Source organism: Uloborus diversus, chromosome 2, assembly GCF_026930045.1.
Source record: "Uloborus diversus isolate 005 chromosome 2, Udiv.v.3.1, whole genome shotgun sequence".
Lineage (NCBI taxonomy): Eukaryota > Metazoa > Arthropoda > Arachnida > Araneae > Uloboridae > Uloborus > Uloborus diversus.
This window is the reverse complement of record NC_072732.1, coordinates 129137905-129158020: the sequence shown is the minus strand read 5'-3', so window position 1 is coordinate 129158020 and position 20116 is coordinate 129137905. Positions and strand designations below refer to the sequence as shown.

Below are 20116 nucleotides of genomic sequence, written 5' to 3'. Positions count from 1 at the left end.
GTTTGAATGTAGGTACTATAGAAATAATGGGATAATGTGAATACTAATTTTGTTAAGTATTAAGATGGATTTCGGACTGAAATATGACAAGCTGTTAATAGACAGAAAGTAGTTTTTTGTTACAGAACATTTAAGCAAATTCAATTAACCTTCCAATTCATTTTTAGCATATATTACCTTGGGTAGTGAAGATGCACATACATGCCCATGTTAGTAGTCCAATAAAATTATTATTTGTCTTTCTGATAGGTAAAATGTGATATATACTCAAGTTACCCGATGTTTTTAAATTGTTAATTACATGAAGACTAATTATGTTACATGTTTCAATTCAGTGCCAAATTAAAGTAAACATATAATGTCTTCATACCTAAACTTGAAAAACTTAGAGTGTCAGGTTAGATAGCAGCACTATTTGGAAGTACAGTCGACTCTCGATATAACAACCATCTCCATCCGACAGAAAAAGTTATAAAGAGCTATAAGAGGTAGAATAAAAATATTGTACACATGCATCACGCATGTTCTGTTGCTCCAATAAAATGTGCACTTTTTCAAAAATTCCAGTTAATTGCCCAAATTATTTTTTATCATAGGAATGTTTTTAAAAAAATATGGTTGTAAAATATTATAACAAAATATTTAACAGATTTTAAAGTAGAAAATATTTATTTATTTGTTTCACTGCAGTCCTTAGCACCCCTCCCCCCCCCCCCAACTTTTTTTTAATGTCATGACAAAGTAATAATAATTATTGATTATTAATTACTTAAACTGTTCAGATAATTAAATTTGAATTAAAAATTAATTTGGTGAAAACATTTTATGTCTTGTAAATAAGTTAACCGATATTAAACTTTTTTTTTTATTGTTGTTTTTCTATCTTCCTTTCATTGTTTTCTTTCTTTCTCTCTGCACCCCCTCCCCCACACTTTTTTTCATTTTCTTTTTCTGTTATTTTTGTCCTAATGAAAAAATTTCTTTATTTGTACAGTCCTGGAAATTAAAAAAGAACTTCTTTAAATTTTATTTTTAAAAACATCGTTTTCATTATTTTAAGACCCTGCTTACTTCCTGTCTTCTGTCCAATTATAGTAGTAAAGTAAAAGGTTTTAAATTGGTATGGCATTGCTTTTTTTACCATATATTTTTCAATATTTTCTGGAATAACCGAGTAGTTTATACTTTTGAGATTGGATAAAAGTGTACCACTCATAATTTTATCATGTTGTACCAAACACTGAAATTGTCTTATTTCCAATATAGCTATGCACATAATTATTTGTAGTATTTGTGATAAGTCAACTTATTTTAATGACAAGATTTAAATGTGCGACAATATATAGTTTTTGTATTGGAAGTAATGTAATGAAATGAGAGAGAAAAATGTATACACATGCTATACAAGCCAGAAATAAATAGTATTGAAAGGTCTTGTTTATCTTTTGTTTGAATCTTGTGTGAAGTCTCCTACACACCACTAATTGGGATTTTTTTATTAATATTTTATTTATTTATTTACTTATATAACTTTTTTTTTTTTTTTTGAATGTTTTAGAATTTTTTCAACACGTTTTTGTTGATTAACTACCTTGAAATATTTTAAACCAAACTGCATTTTTCATTACATTTACTAAAAGTGATTTCTTTTCCTTTGTCCAACATAATTTTGCTATTCCAGAGCTGGTAAACAAAAATCTTTTTTAGTTGTGCAATGATTTCCTAAAAGATTTCATTGGGTGTTTTTTTTTTTTTTTTTTTTTTTTTTTTTTTTTTTTTTTTTTTTTTAAATGATGCAATGAAGTTTTCTAGTTTTTAAAAAATATTTGGTAACTAATTCAACTATCTTGCTTTTAAGTAATTAATTTTAAAAATGTTTATTTACAAGCTTTTCAATACTCAGATAAGTATTTAGTTGATTTATTATGTTATTAAATCTTTTATTGATTATTATTTTGAGTTTGGAACTTGAAATGTTTGACCTTAAAATCACAAATCATACAATTAAGTCCTAAAATTGTAGTATGAATTCGTCTTATGTGACCAACTCTTAAAAAGTATGTGCTGAAATTTAAAAAAAAAAGAACAATATTTCAAGTCTTACAACTTACAAATTTACTTCAAGAGCTTGAGAGCTTGATATATTTGTAATGCCAGTTTAGACGTTGCTCATTTGTTCTATACATCATGGATGATTTGTAAAAAATTTCTTTGTGTAACTGAACTGCTGCAGAGTGGTTTATTACTTGTTGCAGGCTCCTAAGAAATTGATTTTGTCATTAAAATTATCAATAGAATCTTAACCACCAAGAATGTTTATTAGAGTTAAATGTGAGTTGAGTTTTATGCTTTGTAAAAGTTGTTGTAAATGACGGATTAAGTTCAAATTTAATCATTGTTTTTAAAAAATTACTTTTGAAAATTTGAATTCAGAGTTGCAATGCAAACTAAAAAAAAAGCAAACAGAAGTGGTATTTTTGGCCAGAAAAAAAATTGATTGTTTTGGGAAAATGCTGTGTAAATGCAGTGGCGGCAATGTCGGCGACTGTCGACGGCCTAGCGCAGATAGGGCCTCGCAAAATTCTCAGAAGTTATAAGAAATTTTTATGTTTTCAATTGAAGCTCTTATTGAATACAACAGATACAAAAGTAATCAAAATGGTGCGTGAAGGGGAGACTGCACTGAGCCAGCCTTAGCAAATGCGGGGACCGATTGGAGAATTCTGTCGGGGCCTTATACAAAATGATTGTACAAATTTGAGCAGTGCCTGATCGTCGATTTTCCCAACACGCGCAAAGATTTGAAACTGTTGCAATGATCCGACTTCCTTCAAGTTTCTACATCACGTTTTATTTATTTTAGTTTTTTGAAAGAAATTAATGCGTGAAATTTCTTTTGTATATATATAATTAAAAGTATTCAATAGTTATAGCCTATTGATCAGCTAGCTCTACTACCCCACCCCCGTCCTATTTCTTCTCTTTTTCCCCAGTTCGTCTAAGAATAAGAAAATATTCAAAATGCTGCACCTCCGAAGTCCCCCCCCCCCCACATACACATACCCACCGAAAGCATTATGGAGCATCTGAAATTTCGCATCCAGATCTTCAATTTCGCGATATTTCCAGCTGCAAGACCCCAAATACTCAACAACATCGAAAATCGCTTAAAATTGCGTTTTTGGAGCTTTAATTTCAAAAATTACTGAGCCTAATGTTACAAAATATGGCCTTTTAATCACATTTTTAAGGCTTGAATTTCAGAAAATATTCGGGCAAGGGTCCCCATACCGCATTTTTTTTTTATCATAAGCAATTAGGTTTTTTAAACTACACTAACAAAAAGTTTAAGTGGAATGGCTCCTGAATATAAAATATTGCTTAAGTTTTTAGGACCATAATTTTCAAAACTTTTCCAGGGAAGAGCTCCCAGAACCTCCTTTCCATAAAATCTTGAAAGTTTGTCTGAAATTGTTTTTGAAACTTCAATTTTGAGAACTTGCAGGGGGCGAAGGAATTAATTTCGACCTATTAAAAAAAAAGAATCGATTGGGGACAGTGTCTGACTCTAGAGTCAATAAATATTGCCTATAAATGTGTTTTTAAGGCTTAAATTTCTAGAAATTTCCGCTGAGACCCCTGTACCTTTTTCCCCCTAACATCAGCAAAGAAAGCCTAAAATGGCGTTTTTAAACTACAAATTTCAAAATTTTTCTGGGGGAGAGCCCCCAGACCCCCCTTTCTACTGGGTCATTTTTTTCACCTTCGATGTATCATCCCTTCTCCCTATTACCAAAAACACTTCTTTTTGATTGCGCTGCTAGTCACGAAATGTTTTTATTACAGCAATTAAGAAATGAGTTGATAATTCTAAGTGCTAATATTTAGTATAAAAATGAATTCCATGAATTCAATTATTTGTCCGAGAATATTTTATGTTTAATAGGGCCTCGCAAAACTGCATCGCAGGCGTGTACTTTTGCTCTCGCGCCGCCACTGTGTAAATATGATCAGTAAATACGCATTTATTCATGGGAAGGGTGAGTAAAAAACGGGCAGAGGGGAATGTTAAAATAAGCAATATTGGGTTTTTAGTCTTTTTTCCCCCTCAAGGTTCAATCCATCATACATCTCATTGTTACTTCATTATGTAGTTGCTGCTTTGAAATTAAATGCAGCACAGTACCAACTTTCCAGTATCTGCGTCATAGAAAGCAGCATATTGGGTCTATGTTCTAGTATGGTCAAAACAATACCACCATAGACAAATCCATGCCAATACAGGAAAGAAAAGGAGGGTGTATTTTTTGTCTGTTTGTAAGTTGTTTCAGTCATTTCATTACATGGTCCCTGATATTTAGTAAGCAACTCAATGTCTGAACCTAACTTATGTCCTCTATGCCAGCGTTTCATGTGAGCAAGTAAAGAGGTGGGAATTGGAAAGTGTCAAGACTGGCCTGTATGGTAGTTGTCAACAAAATGCATCCTGTTGGCATGCAGCAATAGACCTCATGTTGCAGTTGCAGCAAATGATGTGTGGATATTGTTGTAAAGGAAAAGTTCAATGTCAGATGACAACACTATTCAACACTTGTTCTGAATTGACCTCATAAATGTTCAAGAATAACATAGTAGGGGACTGCAATTATGATTGTGCTTGAACTTTGGTTTACTTGAGGAATGAGGATAGATTCACTGTTTGTATTGTTCTTTTGTTTCTTCAGTTTCATAAAGAACCCATAGCTCATCTTGACATCAAAATTATGTATTTTTAACAGCAATCTACATGTACAACACATATTTGTCTGGGACTTAACATTTTTATGCAGTATAAAGTAACTGATACAATCAGTGCAACTTTTAAAGGGTATTTTAAATGTACATGATACTTACAATTCATGACTTTAATGAGGAGCGAATACAAAACATCATCTCTAGTGACTAAATTTTAAAAAGTTCCGTTAATGCCAAAACCTTTCCCGATATTAAATATTTGATTTTCAGCTACTGTTCCCTTGTTTTTATTCAGAACCATTATTTCCTGAGTAATATTTCCCAGTTAGCATGTGTAACTTTTAAACATTTTAAAATGATTTTCACAACGCTAACAACCATTTTACAACATTTATAAAACAAAATGTGCTACCTGGGGTATGACCATCGGTCACCTCTTGTTACAGTAAGCAGTGTAGTTTTCATTCAATTTCTGCATTCTAAAGAATGCAATGCAGCAACAAATGAGAAATGTGCACTTTAATAGAGATAACAAAGTGCAAGAATCATGAAGCAAAATGTACAGAAATACATAAAACAGGTTGGAAAATAAAGAAGAGTACAAACAAATGATCTTGCTCAGCGACTAAAAGTAGAGATGAAGAAATTATTGGTCCCATGTCTGTATTGAGTGATTTGTTTCCAACAGTTTTCACCGCCAGTTCTCTTACTATTGCAAGCAAGACTTCAGTGCCGCAAACCTTGTGTAAGATGAATTCTGTCTGAAAATTACAAAGCACAGCAAATGATGCTGTCTTAGCATTTCTTTAGTGCTTTCCATGATAAGCGCTTTTGAATATAATTATGTGAATGGGCATATGATGAGAACATAAATATACTAAGCAAAGGAAGCTATAAAACAAAATTTGGTTATTTTTATGAAGTTGTAAAGTAATTTATACTAGCACAATAGTGGGGGACACTGAAAAATTTTTATGGCTGAATGACTATTGAGTATTTAGTGGAATGCCACATTGGCCCCATCTTAAACTTAGAAAAGTGTTTGACTATTGATTTTTAACAGATGTTTCTCTTATCATGCTATTGCTATTTAAATGCAATGCCACCATGACAATGTAAGTGTAAAAACATTATAGACCAAAAAGAAGTGAAATTTTATATCGGTGACAAAATATTATTTTAATATGGGAAAGGACTCGAAATGCTTATGACCAGCGTCCAACAAATCCAAGTGCCCATTGCAATTTTAAAAAAAACCTTGGCGACTAGTGTTTTCAGAAGCCATGTTACGCTGAATTTGACTATGAACTTTGAGAAATACTTTGTCTTGGAACAAGTAGCAGAATATTGTGCAATGCTGCAAATGTGATTTTTTCTTAACAATTGGTCAATGTTTTCTTTATCAAGAGTTCCCTGTTCTCAAAAGAAAAAAGTTTTCTGCTGACAAAAAGCCAAATAACTTATATGAACAAACTTAATATTCTAGTGCAAGCAATTAAGAAGGATCTTTTTTAAGTACTGATTCAGTGTCTGATTCAATGGGACAGCACTTACTTGAGTGTATATTGACGTCATCAGATATACGAATTTTCATCAGGCAGTACAAACTTTTTTTGTAAGCTTGATCATTTAAGTATATGTCTAATCAGTGAGGCCGTGGTGGCCTGATTGGTAAATCGTTGGACTCGGAACTGGAGGGTCCTGGGTTCAGTACCAGCCGATTAAAGATCCTCTATGGTCACGAAGTCCTCCAAGTTCCCATTCCAAATCGATACCTTGCCTGTTCTGGATCAGGGGTTGCTTGACTCCTGATTTGGATCAAAAAACAGCTCTCTTCAGGGTTCATCCACGTGTAATGAAAGGTATGGGGGACCCTGGAGTGTAGTGTAGTGTATCTAATTAGTCCTTGGATGAATAAATTTCCTTCAGTTTTCCTGTCTTTCATTGTAATGGATTTTTTAAATTATAGTGAAGTAATAAACAGAATAGATACATAAAATACACCACCAGCTCAGTCAATTCAGCCGAAGACTGCAGTTTCGTGCTTATTAGCACTCATCAGCCCGGCATAAGAGTGGCAAAGCTGGAGGTGGAAAACCTCTTAAGGAATCGACTGAGCTGGCGGTGTATTTCATGTATTTCTGCCTTAGTCCTGGCTATAGGGCGGTAACTTACTGAATAAACAGAATAGATACTTGTTAAAGGTAGGATACTCTGATTGCTCTTCATTGTGTCCTTATTTGGTTATGGATCTCTTAACTGGATAAATCAAAATATAATGATAATGAGTTAAAATTAACTTTATCTAACCTTTTTGTATACATTTATTAAAACAAAACAGGAAATCAATTTAAAAGTAAGAGTTGGTGAGTACAGAAAGAATTAAATAGCATTATTTGTGGTAATAATTCCAAACACTGCCATTTGTGTGCCAGATATAGTGCATTTTTAAGAAATGGTAAGTCGACCTTCTTCACCATAAATAAATAACAAACATTGTGTTCACGTTCCAAAAAATCTGAAATATTTTAGTAAACACAAAGATAAATGCAGTTTTTTTTTTTTTTTTTTAATTTGTACCTTATTGAAGCATAAGCACCAAAATACTTCCATATTTATCCAAATGCAAAATTGTATTTGTCTCTATTTGTTATCTAACAGCTATCAGTACTTATTCGTTGTATTTATTAATGGGTTAATTGTTGAATGTTTGTAAATTGCATATCTGCAGAAATAGGTATCTAGACGAGAAAGTTATGTATAATATACTATACTTATGCTCTTTTATGTAAGTTTTTTAATGAAATAGATATTGATGTAAAATGTGCAGTTTTAATTGTGCTTTAAAAATTCTATTTTTCTTTTTTTTTTCCTTGTCATTGAACATAACTTATGTTATATTTTGAAAATGAATATCCTGTTAAATTATTTTAGTTAAATGTTTTTTTTTTTTTTTTTTTTTTTCTTGATGTTATGAAATTGTGATTTGTTTTTATCTTTAATTATCCATCTTTTTTTTCTAGAAACTATTTTATTACATATCATTATAGATGAACACATTGCAGTCATTTTTGTATTTTGTTTTTGATTCAAAAATGTGCCATTTATTTTCAATTGTTTATAATTTTATTTGTTAAAATGTGACTAATTTTAAGGACATATAATAATGCATTCTTAACTGTAACTTTGTATTTTTCACACTTGAATTACATACTTCTGCTGTATTTCTGTGCAGGGGCACTACGATGAGAGATTACTGAAAAAATTTAGAGTATAAAAATTTCTGACTGAATTTTTGTAAATTCAGTCTGACAGTTCAGGAAATTTTGAGATCATATCAAAAACAGTGGAACCTTTGTAAGTTGAGTATCTGCGGTGCAGTAACTAAGTGGTCACCTTTGTAGGTTGATATATATAATCCAGGACTCTATTTCTGGATCTGACAATAGCGACTTAGACAGATGGTCAACTTTATGGATTTTACTGTATGTATGTATATATATATTTATATTTGTATGTACAGTAAACCCCGGTTGTCCACGACCTTTCTAAAACAAAAAAAAAAAATTGATAGAAGAAAAAAAAATTTAAGTTTTTTTTTCCAATGATTAACGAATGTAGATAAATGCACACGTTTTAATGTAACTGGTACAAAACATTTTTATTTCTTTCTTTCTTCTCCCTTCCAAAGTCACTAAAATATGTCGTGTTGAAATCTGGTCTTTAGATCTACACTTACTATTTCCTGCTTCAGATCTACACTATTTACTGATTTTTAGATCAACCCTACTTATTGTATTTTAAATCTATGAAACTTATATCGTAAACAAGCGACAGGAGCAGTCTTGAAAAAAAATCTCTTCCTCTATCCTGTCTTTTTGTCTAGTTCAATCTGTTTCAGTTCGTCATTTTGCTCACGTATGTGTGTAATTCCGTTTGCAATAATAAATGATTCCTTTTTAGAGTTTTCATGCATTTTTACACACACTAATCGTTTTAACCATAGTTTAAATGCATGTGAGTGATATTGTTCTTTTTTATCCATTGTATACACTAGCATTGTTTATACCTAATTTACGGATTAGTGCAAATTTGCTTATCCATGGTTACCTGGCCACCCTATTCCGCAGATAATCGGTTGTTTACTGTATGTGTAATGGTGCCTAATGTTATTTAGATGTTGGTATCTGCATGTTCACCTTTTATTACTCAATAAAATTTGGTTTCATTCGATAATTAAATTTTGGAGTGCCCCTGTTTTTGTTATTCATGTTACAGAATTTTTTAGTAAAAACAATACCTTACGTTTTAATAGCATAAGATGTTTAAGTCTCTAAATAAAGCTTTTTTTCTTCTTTATTGCTTTTTGTGTCTTATGATATTGCAGCAGAGCATCGATTGTCCAAACTTTAGCGGCTGGTCTTAGTTGAGATAGTTGGACGAACAATAACCAGGGGGGGATATTACTATTCATAGTTTAATTGCTAATTTATGTTCATTTATGCATAAAGGGTCATTTCTACACTGCAAATGTATTTTTTATAAAATTAAACTGGTAGGCATGATTAAAAAAGATCATTTGTGCATAATGTTTCCTTCACTCAATCCAGGCATGCCATTATGAATTTTGCAAATCTTTTTTACTTTTTTTTTTTCCATCTGTTAATTTCATTCCAAGCTCAGGATTTTTTTTTTACTGTTCCCAAAATATACGAATTGAAGGAACGTTTTGAATTTTACTCATTAAATCAAAGAAGAGAGAGAAAGAGAAAATTCAGATAATTAGACAATTCGGTTAGTTTTGTTTGGATAATCGGCACTCTACTTTATTTCAATAGCATTTACTTTTTCAATATTTTCATTGTCTATGCTTACACATTTGTTGTGAACATAAATGTAAAATTAGAAAAGATTCAGAGGGTATGCACGTATTACCCAATCAACCTTTTTTTCTAAAATGAAAAATGTTAGCAAGTGAGAGATCGAGTGCCAGTTGTGGATTTGCCTCACTCGCTTAACTCCTGTTGGAAGACTTTCTAACAGTGATATTTGGCAAGATTTTATCATCTAAATTTTCATAGTGATAATTTGGTTTCTGATGAAAGAGGTTAATGGGATAATATATAAGTACCTTTCTGAGTAACCTATTTGTAATCTTTTTTACATCTAGGGTGTGATTTTTGTAAATATATTACTGCAGGTGTCAGTACTGCCTCCGCATTTTTCTTTCTTTTCTTTTCAATTGAATAAAATGTTACTTTGGATAGGTTGATGAAAACACTAGAAGTCAACTATATAAATTGCGTCTTACTTGGAAAGATATTTTGCCAAACAATGTTCTACATCATCTAGATTCTCAAATTCGACAGATAGACCCAGCATGGCCAATCATTGCAACTGAGCCTCCTAAACAAATCCATGTTAATCCAAAATTTCTGGGAGCACCTGAGACTGAGGTATTTAGAATGTTTTCAAAGTAATTTCTTCATCATTTAATTTGAAAAAAGTATTTACTCATTTTTCTCAAACAAAGTTTTTAATAATTTAACAAGAATTTTAGTCTTTTTTTTTTTTTGTATGTACTAGGGGGCTCTGCCCCCTGCTCGCTGGCACTCAACAACCAACGAAGATTGCTTCTCAATCTTATTTGATTCGCTAAGATTTAAATCGTCAATTAGAAAGAATGAGATTAAAAATGCGTTACAAATTCCGAATGGAACAAAGATCACCCCTTTCCCGGGTTTTAAACTAACTTGTAATAACTAACAGAGTTATAGGTGCTAAGGGACGCTGGGCGTTGCAAAATGGCAATTTTGTACGTTTGAAAAGTCGCTTTCAAATTTGTGGTCTCTAGTAATATATTTTGCTCTTTAGCTAAAGGCTTCAATTGAGTTGAGCCTACTGCTGTGTGTATAAATACTGTAGCCAAAAAACGTTGCCAAATTTGTGAATAAGAAAAGAAGCAAACTAAGCTAAAAGACGTAACTATGGCAATGCCAAATAAAGCATCAATAATTTGAATGGAGATGAAATTTTTCGAACTTGATTCAAAACAGATTGTAACTTTTTTTCCTTTGGAGAGAGGAGTTTAGTTTTTCAATCATAGGTCAAGACAGATCTGGAGTTTAAAAAATGTTGCATTTTCCAATGGTGTCAAAAAGAAAAAAAGTGGGACAATTCCTTCACTTCTTACTAATTGATTTAATAAAGAATATAGTGCCTAAATTTCAGCTAATCCTAAAAAAAAATTGAGCTAAAAACGCAAATAACTCTCTCCATAATTAAGTTAGAGAATTGAAACAAATTGCATAGAACGCGGAAAGTTCCACCCTTTCCAACAATATATAATATTATTTTTGTGCAAGTAATTTCTCACCTCTTTAATAAGTAATTTGTGTGAAATTTGTGCTTAAAAAATTAATTACAAAATAACTAATTTGAAATTTAAACTAGTATGTGTGGCCATCACGAAACTTTCTTCTATATCTTTCTTGTAATTCTGATCCTTCCTCATGCTTGACGAGGAAGCAATTTTACCAACAAAAACAAAATTACACACGCCAAAACTTAACAATCATCCCAATTCCAGATTTATCTCAAAAGCAAAGCAAAGAACAAAAATTGAAAATTATTTTTAAAGCCTTGCTTAAAATAATTACAAGCATTTATTTGTTAACAAATACAAGGTGGCAAAAGTTAAAAAGCTTAAATCATTGCGATTTTCTGGTCATTTTCCTACAATTAAAAGCATACGAAATACACAGACGACAATCTATTACGATTTATCTTTCTTATTGTTGCAATTATAAAGCTATTTTTTTTCACACATTAAAAAAAAAAAAAAACCAGCCCCCATGGAGCGATTGGCACCAAAATTGAACCAATTCCTCTTTACATATGGATTTATTTATTCCAAATTTCATCTAGAACGTAGCATTACTTCTTGAGATATGGCATTTACAATGGAATAAAAAGACCATTCGATTGTTCCAACTGCTTTTCAGCTGTTGACGGCAAAATAAAATCAAGTCTTATACCCTCTAAGGGCTACTTGTCAATAAATTTTTGTTTGATTCCGTTCATTATTTCTTGAGATACAGCAATCACAATTGACGACAAAAAATATTCTATAGCTCAACCCCCGTTTGAGCTATTGACGCCAAAATTGAATCAGCACCTGTACCTGTTAGGGGCAACATATGGACCAAATTTTGTTTGATTCCACTAGTTACTTCCTGGGGAATAGCAGGCACGCAAAGCTCAAGAAACGTCCCATTGCCCCACCCCCCTTGGAGAAATTCGCCCCAAAAACCAATGGGCACGAGTTCGCATAAAGACACATCTCATCAAAAACGACCCTGTTGTAAAAATTTCCCCGCCAAGAAAACCTTTAACTTTTCCGCACAAAAAAGAAAACCTGCATTAAAAAAAAAAAAAAACAGCCCCCCATGGAGCGATTGGCACCAAAATTGAACCAATTCCTCTTTACATATGGATTTATTTATTCCAAATTTCATCTAGAACGTAGCATTACTTCTTGAGATATGGCATTTACAATGGAATAAAAAGACCATTTGATTGTGCCAACTGCTTTTCAGCTGTTGACGGCAAAATAAAATCAAGTCTTATACCCTCTAAGGGCTACTTGTCGATAAATTTTTGTTTGATTCCGTTCATTATTTCTTGAGATACAGCAATCACAATTGACGACAAAAAATGTTCTATAGCTCAACCCCCGTTTGAGCTATTGACGCCAAAATTGAATCAGCACCTGTACCTGTTAGGGGCAACATATGGCCCAAATTTTGTTTGATTCCACTAGTTACTTCCTGGGGAATAGCAGGCACGCAAAGCTCAAGAAACATCCCATTGCCCCACCCCCCTTGGAGAAATTCGCCCCAAAAACCAGTGGGCACGAGTTCGCATAAAGACACATCTCATCAAAAACAACCCTGTTGTAAAAATTTCCCCGCCAAGAAAACCTTTAACTTTTCCGCACAAAAAAGAAAACCTGCATCCTAAACCCAAAAACCCTCAGCCATAAAAAGTTATGATATCTAGTTTGCCCGCCAAGTATCTGTCAAACTATCATCCTCCCTCTTCTCCTTTTTCATCACAGCTACTTCCATTAGAACCTCCTCCCACCTTCAACTCCTCAGAAATATGGATAGATCTTTTAAATTGTTTATCTTGTTTGGCGGGAAGCTTTTTGCTCACCAAGCAACCACTTCACTTTGAAAAGACTTCACTTTGACCTCCTCCCCCTGATGGTCCAGGGGATTGTATTTTGGTTTACGGCGTCAGGGGCCACTGGAAATTGAGTGTACCAAAAATCAACTCCGGTTGTCTTCATGTTGCTGAGATACAGAGGGGTGAAAAACCCAAAAAACCCCAATTCGTTCTGTCGCGTAATCTTGTTCTTGGTCTTTTATTTTCTTTCGTCTTTGGCAGTGGATTTGCTTCTGTTGGCTGCTGACGTTTGGTTTCCTTGGCGGGGCGGGACGCTCCCGCGTCCCGTGATATGTGTACCAAATTTCATACGATTTCATGCGGTAGTTTTTGCTATAGAGCGGCCACAAAAAACTGGCCACACACACTGACAGACATTTTTCAAAAATGGTTGAAATGGACTCGGCACACCTCAAAACGTTCAAATGCGTCGAAATTCGAAAATTTGCACGAATCTAATGCTTTCTTCTATGTATTAGATGTAGAAGAAAGTAGACACAAAACCCCAAGTGCAAATCACCGGGGCTTGAAGTAATTTTGTTCAAAATTTCAAGGTTGTAGGTGCTATGGGGTCTCTTGGACGCAGGCCCGCCACAGACTTCCTTTCACAATTTCTTTGACCTTAATTTTTTTTAATATAAAGAGAATATTTTTTTATTGTTGATTAAATCATTGCTATTGATCTCTTCAACTGTCAACACCACTGTTGAATAATGTGCTTGTTCTTTACAGTTTTAATTTATCTTTATAATTGCTAATTTTTTTGAAAAATGTAGGAAAGTCAGACTGGAATCCAAACTGCTGAAGATCAAACTACTGATGAGCGAGAGAAAAGTGACATGAAAAGGACACAATTAGAAGTCATTAAAGAGCTGGAAGAAAAGAAAGAGAAACTCAGGAAATATGAATTGGCGTTACGAGAGAAAATTGATAAACCAAAAAGTATTAATGTTGTGGCTCCTACAGTAGTTCAGGTATGAGCTATTTGGAAAAAAGGATCGTATTATCAAAATATTTTTCCCATCCCATTCTAGTTCAGGGCCTCCCCTCTTTTCATTACCTGATTTTCACTATGATCATGTTAAGTTTATTAGTATGAGTAAATAAATAATGTACCAAGCAAGTATTATATCCATACTAGGGCTGGGCCTAACATCTGTAGCTTTGCATCGCCAAAAACCAGTGTGCATCCCACATTGTTAAACTGGTTTAGAATTTTCTCTAAACCAATGCATCGATACTGCTCTGATGTAAAGACTGAACCAAGGTACAGTTTGATCCCGATTTAACGAACCTCTATTTAACAAATTTTACAATTTAACGAATTTTTCTCTACCTCCGACTAAAATGAAGACTAAAACCCCTATTTACTGAAAAATAAACCCTGAATTAACAAATTATTTTAACAGTCAAAAAAATTTTTTTTTTTTATTTGAGTTAGGAAATATTGGATTGTTTTCCAAATGTTATATCCATAGTGTCCGAAATAGAAAAAAGACTTTTCTTGGAATCAGAAATTTTTGCACGGCTAGAGGGCAACCAGCAAATATTGATTTTAATGCAGAAAGCAATAATAAAACTCCCATTAAAACTTACTTTTTCAAATACTTTACATGGCCTGGAAACTGTAAAAACATATCTCATGCAGCAGGCTGCAAATGACACAGTATTTTCTTCTCTCCATAAAGTCAAAAGAGAACTATTTCGAGGCAAGTATTAAAGAAATTGTAATACATCAATCACTCATTAGTTTAAAATTTCAAATTAACTAGTGTGTATAATAAGTCGTGAAATGCTGAATAAAGAGTGTTCACTTTCTAATTAAGGATATTTTTGCGCAGTTGCTTTTTAGGTATTTTAAATAAGGTAAATGCAGTTTTTTAAATTTTTTTTTCACACCCCGATTTTACCAATAACCCCGATTTAACGTATAAAAGTTTCGGTCTCGATGAATTCGTTAAATCGAGGTGCTGTGTAGAGATGAGTTCAGGCTCCTTTTTGAGAGCCTGGACCAGCCCGAGCCCGAAAATTTGTAACCGAGCCCGAGTTATATTGCCTCGGACCAAAATCCGAGCCCGCCTGAGGCCGAAGGAAACTTTCTTGTATCAAAAACCGAGCCTTCTACAGTCTGACATGATCTCTCTTTTGATGAAAAATTTTATGTCAAATGTTCTTCATTAACAGAGAGAAGTTTCTAAATTTTCTTAAAATGCTCCACTTCAAATGCATTACTGTATGACATAATGCAATAGTAATCACAAAAAAACACTATAAATAAGCGTTAATTATTATTATTGTTTTTTTTTTTGGCAGGGGGTAAATTTGACATTGATTGAACTAATTTAAATGTTCCTTTCATTTTCTCACAGTAGGAAAATGTTTATTTGTTTTGAATTTGCATGGAGATTGGTGATTGAATATCTGAATCCCGCCCGAGCTTGAAACCAATTTTCGGTTCTAGAGCCCGAGTCCGCTTTGGGCCCGGGGTGAGCGCGTCTCATCTCTAGAGCTGTGCTACCATTTTCATCTCTAATTTTTTCACACTAATGTTAAATTAGCAGTGTCAATTCAATACGGCTTAACAATGAAGGTGCGAAGAGTTAGACATTCATTTCTTCCAAAACACATAAGAAATGCATACATGTTTTTAGTTATGATGAAAGATATATTGATGAACTAGTAAGTTAATTATATTGTCATTTGCCAGAAAAAAAAAAGCAAAACTTAAAGAGCAAAATAGCAACAAAAGATGCACACATGTATTTTGGTGTTATAAGCAGTGGGGTTCCTATCAAAGGTGTCACAAGGATCGGTAACTCATTGTATCATCGACATGTTGCTTTTGAAACATTCCTCTTTTCAACTTTTTTTTTTTTTTAATAGCAAAAGGTAAAAGAAGCAGTCTCAATTTTTCCAAATATTGGGTACTGTAGGATTTCCAAAGGTCAAATTTCGAGTTATGATCAAGCTCAAATAAAGAAATCCTTACATATATTTTGAAAATCCCTTTTTCACTGAAAACTGTGGTGCTAAATTTATTAGTATGAAGTATCCATTAGTTTAAGTATAAGGTTAAAAATAATATAACTAAGGATAAGTTTTTAATTTTCATCTTTCAATGTTGGCAACTATGATACAAGTAGCTTCGTTTATTTCCCATGCAGCATTTGTTTAGCAGTAAATCATCCGTTAACCCATGAGAACGACAGAAGACACCAAATTCCTCATTAGTTTGAATATTAAAAATTTAAACTAGTATTTAGAGTTTTATTAGTACTACGAGTAGATATTGCCTCCCCCCTCCCACTGTTTTGGGTTTAATCATTGTATCTGATCTCATTTTATAAAAACTCTTATGAGGAAGGATAATTTGGACTAGACGTAAATTTTCTACTATTTGCGGGTACTGATTGATACTCACGAAACAGTGATTTAAAAAAGATTTATATTACTATAACCATCTGAAAAAAAAATTAGCTACCACAATTTCTCCATTATCTATCTTTTTATTGGAGTGTTTACAAAAGCTTGAAATAATGAAATAACAAAATGAAGTCGATCCTGTGCTGAATTTTAAATTTGAAATTAAAAATATTTGTCTATTATTGAAGAAGTGGTGAGAATGAATTATGGGAGGAGAAGAGAATAATTTAAACTTGGTGTTGAAGTGGGGTGACAAATACATGGATGTCATAATATGGTGTATGATATAAAGACTCATAGATAAATGATAACGAAATGATTATTGTACTTATCGATACACGAACGGTTATTTGAAGAAGGCCGGATCGTGATTCCTCTCACATTCATTGGCGGTAAAGGAGGTTTTCAGAAATGTCCTCAAGGAGTATGTGCTTGACGCTAGCATTCCGGGAAGAAGATAAAGACATTAAACTTGAAAATGAAAGCAAACTCATTTTCACAACACAATTTTCAAAAACTTCCCGAACGATTCCACCTGTCATGGTTGACCTCCCATTGCGTTGTCTCAAAGATATGTCGCAAGAACCCAAGTCCGCGGTGATGAGAACAGTTTCTTTTTTTTTTTTTAAATTACCGTATGCACAACTATGGTAATGTGATAGGAATACCAAACTCAAACATGAGGAGTCAGAATTTTCATGAAAAAAAACAATTTCTTTAATTTCAATTAATCTTCATAATCAAAACAATAACAGTGGCGTGTCTCACAATTCAGACTCATAAAATTAATACCAATCCTTCAGACGGAATATTTTCTTACCTCATACAATTTATACTTCCAAATTCCTTTTCTTTTTTCAAAAAAAATACAAGTGCCCGATTATATTTTTGCCAAAAGTAGAACTTCATACCAACGAAACCACACAGAAAATATACCTTATTTTTCGATATCAAACTTTCAGTTCTGGCCCCATATCCATAGAAAATAAATTCAGATTACTAATGTTCTGGAAACGTGAGCACATAACAAAAAGGCATTTCAAAATGCAAAACTTCAATTTCAACAACCAGTGATAATTCAGCATCATTAGCGAGTTTCCCAAAGATTTGGAGAACACAACAAAATTCCCAGTTTACTTCAGATAATTACCGAAAATATTGCATGTTTCTTTTTTTTTTAACAACACATATCTTTATGTTATATTCATTTGATTTCATCCTGAAGAATTACCGGCAAAGGCCCAAAGATTGTCAGATACATAATACTCGGAAGAAGATAGGATAGGTTATAAGTTTTCAGTATCTTTTTGTTTTCTATCGCATGAGCCGATTCCACGGCAAAAATTTCCAACTTTTAAATATAGAAAACATTCCAGGAAACATGTTCAACAGTTAATACTTATCTGTAGGAATTCCGGACGAAGAGTCTTCCAATTAGGGCCATCGTTTGACCTGGCATAATCGTTCACCGAAGCTGGTGTTCCGAGCATATCCAGATTGGAAAGATACTCCAACAGCCAACAACACCACCATCCAGCACGGTAGCCCGAGCTCGTCTCTCTAAAATTCCGATGGCGTCCCCACATTCTTTCAAACTCTGTGGACCCCGTAGGGTGCAACAGCAAAAACATTTCAAACGGTTCCAACGAACCAAAGCTTCCGGAACAATCTGGAATGGTAAACAAAAACCAATTCTAACCGCCAAACAGAGAGCACATACGGGGAGAAAGCTATCATGACGTCACAGACCCGGAGCAATTGGCGCTCCGCCAAAGAGCAACACAAACAGTTACGCAAAAAGAACCAAACACCTGCAAGGAGCGAGGAGAACGCTAACCAATTCGGAACAGCTCTTTTCGCCAGCGGAAAATCATGAAATCGAAACAAAACAAATCGTGGTGATGCAAACTCACCACAGATCCTAGAATTGTTCAATTTTAACTGTGATCTCTTTATTCAATGCTCTGATCCCTAAATGAATTCCGTTGTATGAGTTTTTCAACTCCGATTTTTAATGCTGCTACAAAATTATTTCTAAAATGTATACTAATTTATCAGTATTTATAAACATAGTCATTATTTGTTTTATATTTGTATTTTGAGAATGAATAAATGCTTTTGATTCGAACATTAACTTTTTTTATATTTACAGCCAATTTTTGTAAATACTCGTGATCCTAGATTGAAAAAAGCTCTTGCAACATCTGGGCAAGTAGTTCCTCTTGTAAAAAGTTTTGCTTCACATCAACCCAGTTCGAATTCTCTTCAATCTGTTATTGTAGTGCCAAATGCTAGAACATCAAATATAAATGGTGTTAAAACTGAGGATGTTGCTTCAGTTTTTCATCAGGTAATAAGCAGCAGTGATGAAGTTCTGAGTAAAGAAGTGCAAGAAAATAAACGTAGTAGAAAGACACTATCCTCTTCACCAAATGGAAAGCAAAAAAATAATGATTTATCTCCAAAATCTAAAAATTCTTCTTTTAAAAGGAAACAAGTTAAAGATCAAAACCAAGATCAAAACTACGATAAAAGTTGCGAAAATTCCAGACAATATAACACAAGATCAATCAGTCCATCTTTAGATGAGGAACATAAAAATAATTCAAAAAAGTTATCAAAACAAACAAGCCCTAAGTCAAAACTAAACAACCAAAAAGATGTCCAACCAAGAATCGGCAATCAAGAGTCCACACATATAAAAACCAAGTTTGACAAAAGACAATCTTTGACACAAGCTAGAAAACGTGGAAAAGAACTTCTGCTGAAGTATAAAAATACTGAAGAGAATGAACCTGTCAGAAAAAAGAAAAAAGAGATTTCTTTCAAAAATCAAAGGTAAGCCTAATTTTCTGCTGAAATGTGCTGTGATTGAATATGTTTGTTCTATGATCAAGTTTTAACAAATGCATTTAATGTTGAAACTATGAAAAACAATTTTTGACTCTTGCTGCATTCTGCAAATTTATTTTTCAAGATAATCAAAAAAAAAAAAAAAAATGGTTAAACCTTTATATATTGGAGAGACTTGAAAGTTCAATATAAAACTTATCAATCGATAGAACCAGAGCCGGCCTTAGGCAGATTAGAGCAAAAAAGTCCCATTGGGCCCCACGCTACCAGGGGCCCTGCTATCAAAAATTATTTTTTCCCCTTTAGATAAATAAGGAAAAAACATGCAATGAAAAGTTAAAGTGAACTTAACTGATATTTGTTGTAATATGTTTCATCGACATTTAATATGGGAGTATGGAGCTACTTGCAATCCGATTAGAGTAGTGTAGGTACCTGAAGCTTTTAGTATCACTATTCAAGCTAGCAACTGTATTTTCACTAGTCTCAAAAAAAATTCCAGAAGAAAAAAATAAAACATTTCTGTCCAGCTGAGCATTTTAAAACCATATCCAAGACTATACCGACTACCATTGGTGAGTGGTGCACCCAAAAAGGGGGGGGGGATCAGGTTAGGTAGGGCTCCTGAAGCTGACCTAATTTTTTTGTGGGAGACTGAATCATTATTGATTAAATGACCTTCTCTAAAAAATTTGGGACATTGCTTACTGCTTCAAAAATCAGAACAATACGGTGGGTCAAGAGGCCCTATCACCAGGACCTTACTGTCGCATGGGAGACCTGAGGTCCCCAAAACTTGGGGATTCCCAGCACTATCTTTTTAATTTATTTCATTTCCACATTAACATTTATTTATTTTATTTTTGAACTTTGTTTT

At 33.3% G+C, this 20116-nt stretch overlaps 1 protein-coding gene across 1 annotated transcript in view; it reads left to right on the top strand.

The window, feature by feature from the left end:
* The window catches only part of LOC129216537 (uncharacterized), a 91842-nt gene that overhangs the window by 14575 nt on the left and 57151 nt on the right, over positions 1 to 20116 (top strand). The window contains exons 3-4 of the mRNA XM_054850752.1: positions 13740 to 13937; positions 18539 to 18736. Coding sequence (XP_054706727.1) covers positions 13740 to 13937; positions 18539 to 18736 — 396 coding nt within the window. The remainder of the gene's footprint in view (positions 1 to 13739; positions 13938 to 18538; positions 18737 to 20116) is intronic.